The sequence below is a fragment of the Cyprinodon variegatus genome, unplaced genomic scaffold (assembly GCF_000732505.1).
Source record: "Cyprinodon variegatus isolate N-32 unplaced genomic scaffold, C_variegatus-1.0 Scaffold198, whole genome shotgun sequence".
NCBI classification, from domain to species: domain Eukaryota; kingdom Metazoa; phylum Chordata; class Actinopteri; order Cyprinodontiformes; family Cyprinodontidae; genus Cyprinodon; species Cyprinodon variegatus.
This window is the reverse complement of record NW_015150651.1, coordinates 631,209-641,517: the sequence shown is the minus strand read 5'-3', so window position 1 is coordinate 641,517 and position 10,309 is coordinate 631,209. Positions and strand designations below refer to the sequence as shown.

General features: G+C 43.1%; 1 protein-coding gene across 1 annotated transcript in view; it reads left to right on the top strand.

Annotated features, from left to right (window-relative positions):
- Nucleotides 1-10,309, top strand: part of brwd3 (bromodomain and WD repeat domain containing 3) — a 25,463-nt gene that overhangs the window by 4,058 nt on the left and 11,096 nt on the right. Inside the window, exons 7-26 of the mRNA XM_015379716.1 lie at nucleotides 1,734-1,894; nucleotides 1,986-2,207; nucleotides 2,299-2,399; nucleotides 2,491-2,561; nucleotides 4,109-4,209; nucleotides 4,300-4,340; nucleotides 4,421-4,525; nucleotides 4,610-4,760; nucleotides 4,852-4,986; nucleotides 5,064-5,192; nucleotides 5,948-6,173; nucleotides 6,250-6,390; nucleotides 6,494-6,671; nucleotides 6,758-6,851; nucleotides 6,920-7,087; nucleotides 7,158-7,231; nucleotides 7,306-7,498; nucleotides 7,592-7,702; nucleotides 7,777-7,884; nucleotides 9,486-9,610. Of these exons, the coding sequence (XP_015235202.1) occupies nucleotides 1,734-1,894; nucleotides 1,986-2,207; nucleotides 2,299-2,399; nucleotides 2,491-2,561; nucleotides 4,109-4,209; nucleotides 4,300-4,340; nucleotides 4,421-4,525; nucleotides 4,610-4,760; nucleotides 4,852-4,986; nucleotides 5,064-5,192; nucleotides 5,948-6,173; nucleotides 6,250-6,390; nucleotides 6,494-6,671; nucleotides 6,758-6,851; nucleotides 6,920-7,087; nucleotides 7,158-7,231; nucleotides 7,306-7,498; nucleotides 7,592-7,702; nucleotides 7,777-7,884; nucleotides 9,486-9,610 (2,635 nt within the window). The remainder of the gene's footprint in view (nucleotides 1-1,733; nucleotides 1,895-1,985; nucleotides 2,208-2,298; nucleotides 2,400-2,490; nucleotides 2,562-4,108; nucleotides 4,210-4,299; nucleotides 4,341-4,420; nucleotides 4,526-4,609; nucleotides 4,761-4,851; nucleotides 4,987-5,063; nucleotides 5,193-5,947; nucleotides 6,174-6,249; nucleotides 6,391-6,493; nucleotides 6,672-6,757; nucleotides 6,852-6,919; nucleotides 7,088-7,157; nucleotides 7,232-7,305; nucleotides 7,499-7,591; nucleotides 7,703-7,776; nucleotides 7,885-9,485; nucleotides 9,611-10,309) is intronic.

The following is a 10,309-nucleotide window of genomic DNA, read 5'->3' as shown; positions in this document are numbered from 1 at the left end:
TAGCCACAGCTGCCCTGGGGCTCACTGACAGAAGCGAGGCTGCCGTACACTGGCGCCACCGGGCCCACTGACCACCATCAGTAAATAAATATAACGAAAAATAAATATAACGGTGTAAAGCATCTGATATAGCATACTGTTTATATTTGCCTTTATCACATTGTAATCAGTTAAAAATGTTTAAATGTACTTATTTTAAAAAAACCCTAACCCTCCTGTCTCCTTGTGGAGCTGGTTAGCATATGAAGCTAACTGAAGGCTACAGGTCACTGCTCTGCTGTGGAGGAAAACTGGGGGCGAAAGTCCAGTGATGAAAACTCCGTGATTTAATTGGTGTATATGGAGACTTTTTAGACCCTGTAGCAACTTAAAAATAGCAACTGGAGAGAAATCCAGTGACTTTTATCTGTTTTTGGTGAGTTTAGCAGCACCAGATGAAAGCAGACCAGCTTGGAGCCCCTCCTGCAGTCAGATCAGAAAGCAGACCTGCCCCATTTTCCCACAGCTGACCTAAAACTAGGGTTGTCAAAAGTATCGATACTCAAAAAATTATCGATACTGAAAAGTTGTATCCGACAATACTCATTTTCAAAAGTATTGATACAGTGCTACCACCAGTGGCACCTAAACAGTCATTCATTTTATGCGCAGATTAGAGGAAAATGCACTTTCTGAACACAGTGTGATTGAATAATTCTGTGCACTTTTCTGTTTCAGACTTTTTTTCTGTAACAGGTGCAGCTGCTGAGAATTATTTTTGTTTCTTAACCTGTTTGGCTAGTGTCATTGTTATGTGTGTAAAGCATAGCCAAGTAAGGAACACTTAATTTTAATTTTATAAGTTTTTTATCAAGTTTGCTTAATATTGTGCACAGCATACAACCTCAAGATATTGTTTATTGTATTTATTTATCTATTTATTATATTTTGTTTATTAATGGAAAAATTTCTGTCGTATTTTGGAGTCTTTGTTTTTATCCTTGTGGTATTGAAAATGACATCGAGTATCGAATATTTTCCTTAGTATCGGTATCAAGTTGAAAAGTTTAGTATCGTGACAACCCTACGTAAAACACATGAGCAAAGTTACTGATTCTGTCCTGGATTACAAAGCAAGATATAAATATCATGGAAGCATAGTTTTTTAAATCTAGTCTTTTTTTTCTCTAAAACTATTGAATTAAAATAGTGACTTGATTCCCACACAGCATGGATCACTTGTTTAATTCCTGATCTGTGGATTACTATCTTTTTGGAAAATTAAAATTTCATTTATGCTGTGAGGATTCAGGTAATATATGAAAATGTACAGATTACTTCACAAAGTCTTATTAGCATACATATTTTATAGAGAGTTTATTCAGTTATCAGTTAGCTGGCGACGGCCGACTGAATTTTAAACATAGTTGATTTTCTCCCGAGCTTATGATTCCTGATTGGGAGTTGGGAGGTGGCTACGAGAGGCTGGTCGCCCCTCTTTACCCCCTGTACACTAAACGACACGTGATAAGCTGAAATTCGGCCCGATTGAAAAATTCACGGATGACTGGAGAATCGGCCTGAAAAGTCTATGCCTGGCTTAAAACTTCCTGGAGGAAATCCTGTAAAAGTCCTAAAAAAGTTAATTCTGTAGCCTTTCCCTGATGAGTCTGAAGGCTTCCTATGTTTATCAGAGTATTTGTGTCTTATATGTCCCTGCTGAGGTCTCATAATGTGTGTCCTTTTACACAAAGTGTCCATCATGGGCGCTCGCCAGGCCACGGGTTCGGCCCGTTTCAGCCAGGTCCTGCCGTCTTCATCCTACCAGCACATGAAGATACACAAGCGGATCCTGGGCCACCTCTCTTCAGTCTACTGCGTGGTGTTTGACCGCACAGGCCGGCGGATATTTACGGTCAGGGATCCTTTGTTTGTCTGGCACATTGTTGCCCCATTGCTTTCTGGAGATCCAGTTTGAAGAAGATATTGTCTGGGGTTTGGTTCAGGGTTCAGACGACTGCCTGGTGAAGATCTGGGCCACAGATGACGGCCGGCTCCTTTCTACGCTCCGCGGCCACTCAGCCGAGATCTGTGACATGGCTGTGAACTTTGAAAACAGCCTCATTGCCTCTGCAAGCTGTGACAAAATCATCAGAGTGTGGTGTCTGCGTACCTGTGCCCCCATAGCCGTGCTGCAGGCCCACGCGGCTTCTATCACATCCATACAGGTGACGCTGTGATCCTCAGAGGTGGAGCGGTTTTACAATGAGCTATAAGCACCTAAAAACTACTGAACTGTAAGGGTTTGTCTGTTTTTAGTTTTGTCCTGCAGCCAGAGGGACGAAGCGATACCTTGCATCAACAGGCGCAGATGGGATGGTGTGTTTCTGGAAGTGGCATTCCCACAGTATGAAGTTTGAGTGAGTTTTCCTTTCCTTTGAACTCTGAAGGTTTTGTTTTTAGATTCATTTAAGCAGAAAAATTAACAATGTTTTTGTCATTTTTCCCCAGCGATGAGCCAGTGAAGTTTGTTGAGCGATCGCGGCCAGGTGTCCAGGTCTCCACTTCTTCTTTCAGTAGCGGTGAGCCTACAGTGATTCCACAATGTTAATCAAGTTGGTATATATCTGTAGCTGCATCTTAGTATTCAGAGACATTGTATACGTAGACGCCTCATTGGACATGTGCATAGAGGACGACCATCTTGGATCGGACCACAGTTCAAACAGCTGCTGTCAGAAAGAATCGGAGGTGCCTTAGATCTCATTTTAATCACACGAAAGACGAGTCAGAGATAATATTACAATCATCTCTTACATGTCACAACCCCTTAAACAAACAAAACACGTTCTAAAATATATACGACACACATTAATCGATTAAAGAACAAATGTTCACATATTCATAAATAATGATAATTTTGTGTTTTGGAAGACGTTTAGACAAACTTATGAGGACAAAAAGCCTTAAGTTAGACACAACATAAATTTACCATTCACTACGATCTTGACAATGACAAAAAATTAATAAAAATGATCATAACATAAAATTAATTAAAAAAACAAAATAATAACTTTACTCTCTTTTGTAAATGACATTACAACGAATGTTCTCTATAGATCATAATACTCATTATCAAAGAGCAATCCTGAAAAAATACTGAATAATAATATACTATATTATATAATATTTGTAAAACACAGTCTTATCATATATTAATATAAAACTTTGTGTTTTTCAGATTAATATTTAGTTGCAAATTATATAACTTTGCATATATCTCATCCAGTTTGAGTTCAGTTTGAATAGTTTTTAGTCCAATAAATATGTGTAATCTAACTGAAATGTAATTTAAAAATTTGTTTTGGTCTTTCAAGGAGTTGTGACATGTAAGATTATTGTAATATGAGGCGTCTACTTATAATGTCTATGCTTAGTTTTTAGGTTCAATTTATATCCATGAACACCTGAAACCAAATGTGTGAGCATGCTCGTGCATAAAGGTTTCACAAAGCTTTTTCAGAAGGAAAGTATGCTTACGGTAATAACAGGTGTGGACGGCCCCAGACTCACCCTACAGGGCCCTGGACAAAAAAAAAAAGGAGGTGGTGTGAGCCTTAGATATCCAGAGGCACCCCAGATCACTGGGACACAAGGAGGGCAGACCTAGGGATGGCCACGCCCACCAAAGAAGGGCAGACGAGAAAACCCGCAGTCCCTAGGAGCCAACCCCGCTTGGGTGCTGGGGTCCCACGGTGCCCCCAGCCAGTCACAGCCGTCCCAGGCCTCCACATCTATACGTTTCTCTGATACCTATGGCTGACACAGCCCAGGATATCCAACCCCCCTACGTGACTGCAGTCATAGGGTCAGGGCAGGCAGCAAGGCAGACTTCACCAGAAGCTGAGAAAGGATTCTTTAAACAGCTACACTTTTAACTCTGATGTGTACAAACCATCCTCATTATTATTTGGCACTTAAGAATCCTGTGCAATCTATAAACTCTTAAAATTCAGGAGAAATTACTAAGCTTGTTTAGGAAAAGACTGATGTATGTTTTCAAATCTGACAGAATCTTGATCGTATTGCTCCATGTGTTTTGGTCTCTTGAATATGTTTTCGTTATCAGGAGGTATGTTCATGGCCACTGGCGGCACGGATCACATGATCAGGGTCTACTACCTCGGAGCAGAGACGCCTATGAAGGTGTCGGAGCTGGATGCTCACACGGTAAAAAAAAAAAAAAAGCAGACCATCTGTCGACACTATTGGCTCTTTCTGTTCTATGGAGTTGAATAATATTCATCTTTGTCCTTTTAGGATAAAGTTGTGGTCGTCCAGTTTAGCAATAACAGTGACAGGTGAGATCTGAAGAGGAAACGGTTTTCCTTCGTATTTATGGAGTTTAAAGCATTCTGATAGTCTATCTTCTGTGTTCCAGCCTAAGGTTTGTGAGTGGCAGCCGAGACGGCACAGCAAGGATCTGGCATTACCAGCAACAGGAGTGGAAAAACATCACGTTAGACATGACGGCAAGGCTTCCCGGGTAAGAGAGCCGTCAGAAACTGGTCATGTGTCACACAGACTTTGAAGATGGTTATAGATTTAGTGATTTACACCTTCCTATCAGGACCGCCGTTGCTAACGGGGAGGATAAAACCAAGCTGGTGGTGACCATGGTTGCCTGGGATCGCAGGGACAGCTCCGTCATCACAGCTGTTTCAAACTACCTGCTCAAAGTGTGGAGCGCCACCTCTGGCCAGCTGCTGCATGTTCTGTCGGTAAGAAGCAGAAAACATTTAACTGCAGATCCTTTCAGGAGGTCCAGATCTTCTAAAAATGTTTCTAACAAGTTTTTCCTGCCTGCTTAAGGGACACGATGATGAAGTATACGTGCTGGAGGCCCACCCCTTCGACCCCCGCATCATGCTCTCTGCAGGCCATGATGGCAACATTTACATCTGGGACCTGAGCAAAGGAGTCAAAATCCGAAACTTCTTCAACATGGTAACCTGCCAGCTGCGAGGTTTGCAAACCCAGGAGTCGTTACTGGCCTTGTGTTCATGTTGGAATCGTTTTTCCAGATCGAGGGCCAGGGCCATGGAGCCATTTTTGACTGCAAATTCTCAGCCGATGGACAACATTTTTCCTGCACAGACTCACACGGACATTTACTGATATTTGGCTTTGGCTGCAGCAAACCGTATGAAAAGGTATCAACCTGGCACCTATGGCCTCCTCTTTCATTAGGAGAGTTTAAAATCTGTACCATCTGACCATATGAATAACTTTTTTAATAGAAAACAAATCTAAGATTTAACAGATTTTAGTACCATCTATATGGACCATTAAGGTAAAAACAGTTTAAAAAAAGAGCCTAAAAAGATGCAAAATTTGACTCGAGAGCTGAAAGAGGAATTAAGAAGACAAGGATGATTATTTTAGAACAAAATTCATCTTTAGTATTTTAAAAATTCAGTTTTGTGAAGCGTATTTTTGGTTGTATTTCATTAAACTCCATCAGATGGATTGTAAAACGTGAGCCTACAGCAGGATCACTTAGTTTAACTTGGTCTCTAATCAACAATTGTAAGTCGTAGGGCTGAAACCATCAATTATAGAAATAATTATCAACTAATTTAGTAATCAATTAAATGTTAACTGGAGCATAGAGGCTGTAAAACATGACTTTAGCTGACAGAGCGACCTACTTAGAGCAGGAATTATACCAAGATTAAACATAAACATTTTGCATTTAAGATAAACTTTTTCATCTGTCAATATGCTTTATCCGGAACTCTTGAAGTGGAGAAATTTTAGTTTCACCTGGTTTACTTTCTTAAGGAATCTTTGGCTATCAGATTATTAGTAAATTAATTTGAAAAATAATCAACAAAAATAATCAATTTGTGAAATGAATGTTAGTTGCAGCCTTAGTAAGTCGATTATTTGTCTTATTTCCTTCCAGATTCCTGACCAGATGTTCTTCCACACGGACTACCGGCCTCTCATTCGAGACTCCAACAACTACGTTCTGGACGAGCAGACGCAGCAGGCCCCCCACCTCATGCCGCCGCCCTTCCTCGTAGACGTGGACGGAAACCCTCATCCTCCCCGCTACCAGCGGCTGGTGCCAGGAAGGGAAAACCACAAAGAGGAACAGCTGATTCCTCAGCTGGGATACATGGCTAACGGTAAAAACTGGCTCACTGTAGCCATTTGATGCATCAGCAGCAGGCTGATTTAGGACGTCTCTGCCCTGTCCTTTAGGAGACGGAGAGCTGGTGGAGCAGGTGCTTGGACAGCAAACGGCAGAAAATGGCGAAAGCCTTCTGGACAATCTCATCAGGCAGCTACAGAACGAACAGGACGGACAGCAGAATGTGGAGCAGCAGGCAGACGGACCCATGGGTTGGCTGCTTCTCTCTATGCACTTCCATACAGTCTGAACGTGTTAAATGATGAATGAGGGTCAACAGTTTCTTTCCCCCTCTAAAATGGGCTCCTTTTGCAGCTGCTGAAGCAGAGGCGGTGGCCTCCTCTCCTGGGGTCGAACCTCGCAGGAGCGGACAGGTGGAGGGTGTGTGGCAGATGCAGCACAACTCGCTGCGCAGTCAGGTGGCCACCGAGAGGGACCTGCTGGCCTGGAGCCGCAGGGTGGTGGTGACAGAGGTTCCGCATGGTACCTTCAGGTGAGCCGGAATCCTGAGCAGCCACTCCGGGAAGCATCAACCACTTCTTTATGGTGCACTGGATCATAATTGTTTATCTCTTAAAGAGTACTGGAGGAATGCAGACAAGCCAAAAGTGACTTGGAGTGTTCCCTGTACAACGCAGAGAGGAGGAAGAAACCAGTGGGCTGCATCCTGAAGGTACGGCTGTTCCAGTCCATGTTAGCCTCACATCAGAGCCGCTCTTTAAAATGTTTTCTATGTTCCAGAGCAACACTCTAGGTTCCCGTCTGCGCTCCCTGCGGCCCACCAAGAAGAAGAAGCAGCAGCACTCCTATCAGACCCGATCGGCTCAGGTCCGCCGACCTGGAACCCGGAGTCGGAACCCAGGCAACAGGCGTAACTCTGAGAGCCAGGTGGACTCAGACAGTGGAGAAGTAAGCTCCTTCTGCAGCAGAGAACAGCCTTTTTTTATAATGACGCTAACACTGATCTGTGGGTTTACAGGAACAGGAGAGGCCAGAACATTCTGGTGACTCCTCTGAGGATGAAGCCCCATGGCAGAGCGAGAGCAGCTCCAGGTAAACGGCCTCAGTGTTTCCCCCTGACAGCGCCTCTGATCACCCAGCTAACATCCTCCGTCTCCGGTCCACAGCGACTCGTCCAGCGAGTATTCAGACTGGACGGCTGATGCAGGAATCAACCTTCAGCCACCGAAGAGGCTGACCAGGAGACCCGTACGGCCCGCGGGCTACAGCAGCTCCGAGGAGGAAGAGGGCGGTGACGAGGACAAGGAGGCGAAGAAGAAGGAAAACAAGAAGAAGAAGAAACCCAAAAACACTAAACAGGTTAGAGCGAATGAGAGCCGCTCCTGCTAGACGAACAAAAGACGCCACGTTGGTTTGTTTTCGGGTTAAGTAGAGTTTCTGTGTTTGACTCAGAAACCCACGTCCTCTCTGGCCGGACTCAATGCGGAGGAATGGCTGCCGCCGTCCTGGATCATGGAGACCGTTCCACGTCGCTCTCCTTTCGTCCCGCAGATGGGAGATGAAGTGAGTTCCTCTTTTAACAAGGTTTAAGTAGACACCATGTTTGACGTGTTAACAACGGTTCTCCTTCCTTCCAGCTCATCTACTTCAAGCAGGGCCATCAGGCGTACGTCCGCGCCGTTCGCAGGGCCAAGGCCTACAGCATCAACATCCAGAAGCAGCCGTGGAACAGGCTCAACCTCAGGGTGAGGACAGTGGCTCTCTTTGCGATTATTTCAGGCCCGTGCTACAAGCAGGAGGATTCCAAAGGCCCTGACTGGGCTCCGGAAAATATAGATCAAGAATAATAGAACATTTATATAGATAGATTGATAGCGATAGAGGGAGATATAGGGCTGCAACTAACGATTACTTTGCAAATTGATTAATCCTTTGATAATTTTTTTTTTGGTTAATCTTTTAATAATCAAATAGCCAAAGGTTTTTTTAAACAAGTTTTTTTTACTAAATTAAACCAGGTGAAACTAAAACCTTTTCTGGATAGAACTCATCAAGATTTCTTCAAAAATTGTCCAACAAACTGGTCTATCTTCAAGGATAGTGCAGATTGATGGCTGAAAAAGTTATTTTTAATCTTAAATGCAAAATGATTATATATTTTTTTTACAATCTTGGTATAATTCCTGCTCTAAGTGGGTCGCTCTGTCAGCTAAAGGCATGTTTTAGAGTCTCTATACTCCAGGTAACGATTAATCAATTATTAAATTAGTTTTTGATTATTTCAATAATCAATTAATCATGATTGTTTAAGCCCTAGTGAGATAGATATAATATATTGTAAAAGGTATTCTCTCCCCTGCCCTGATTAACATCCAAACTTCCTAATCCATCGGGGTTCACTATGATATTGAAAAACTCTTTGCAGCTAAAACAGCTTCAACTCTTCTGGGAACGCTGCCTTCAAGGTTTAAGAGTGTTGATGGGAATTTTTACCAACTCCTCCAGAAGCACATTAGTGAGGTCACACGCTGATGTTGGACCAGAAAGCCTGGCTCTTCATTTCCGCTCTAATTCTGTTTTCCATTTTCATACATTTTTTGAAAAAGCTCCAGATAGCTGCAGGGGAGGCATTAAAGAGCCGCGGTTTGCCAACCCCTGAATTAGATCATCCGGTCAGATTGGTTTTCTCCCTGAGAAAAACTGCAGTTTTCTCTCCTGGATAAGTCTGTAGTGACATCAGACAATTTCCGGTTGACTTTACAGCAAAGCGTCACACTGAGAAACCATGGAGCGAAAAACTCCCTTAGAAAGGTAAATAAAAAGGAAACCTGTCACTTTCAGCAGCACTGTTAGATGACAGGTCACTTCATCTTAGAGAACATTTTGGTTTTAGAGGATGTTTTCTCTGTTGAAGATGATGTTGGTAGTTTTTCTTTTTCTTTGATTACTTACACAGAATTAATCACATTAAATGGTAATAAAAAAAATTTAAGGTCTTTTTCATCTTTTAAGAATTTTAATGTTAAAAACTGTTCATTTCAATTCAAAATGGCTTTTTGCACACTCTCCGTCTGCTTTTAATCAGAAAACAGTTATGTGCAAACAGTACGCAGGCTGTTGTACTATTAGCTACCAGGAAGCCAGATGGTGTTTAGCCGGTGTTTTTTAAAGGCTTCCTGTCTGAGCTTTCTGACCTCAGTGCTTCAGTCGGTTAGAAACCTATCGCTCTGCGATAGGATGGTCTCCATCCAGAACACGTGAAACAGAGGTGGTTCCCAACAGTTGGTCCAGCTTTCATGTGAGCTTTCAGGATGATTTCTCAGATGTTTCCTCGTTGCTCCTTTAGGACCAGGAATCTGTGAAGGTGGTTGGAATCAAGTATGAAGTGGGACCGCCCACCCTCTGCTGCCTGAAGCTGGCCTTCCTGGACCCGGTCTCAGGGAAGATGACCAACGACTCCTTCTCTTTAAAGTGAGCAGCAATACGGAGCACACTCACCCCCTTTGAAAAGTTTTCACTCCCCTCAAACTGTAGCCATCATAACAGCTAACTTCAGTGTTTGGTGGTTAACATGTCACGTTTGACAGTTGGGGTTGAATTAAATCCTGCGGTAAGTAGCGTCCATCTGTGCGTTGTTGCTTTCGCTGGATGAATGCGACCTATATCTGAACGGCCAAGATTAAATTCATATTGGATTCGGGACCACAGAGCCACGTGGCCTGGGTCAAATTGGAAAACATCGGATCTGTGTTGTTTAGACTGACTGTGTTGTTTAGACTGACATGAAAATATCATATACATAGTGTTAATCAGTAACAAAATAAACAAAACAATATTTTTCGTCCCGATCACCGAATCTGGGACCTGAGTCTAGTAACACCTGACTCCTGACATCTTCCGGCAGTGACGTCACGGTGTGGTAAGCCTAGCGCCATTCTCCCCACTTTACAAGCAAAATCAATGGGAGCTACTATAGGGATGGAACGGTTTATAAAAACCGTCCGAACTGTTCGGTTCGAGTGGTGAAAGAACAGGAGTTGGAAGAAGCGCCAGCAGCACTTTATAGGTCTGCTGTATGGGACCACTTTGCATTTAGAGTGACCTACCATGACGGCGGAAAGAAAGTTGTGGATAAAGTGCAACAGTGTGCAAGCATTGTGCAACACGTTT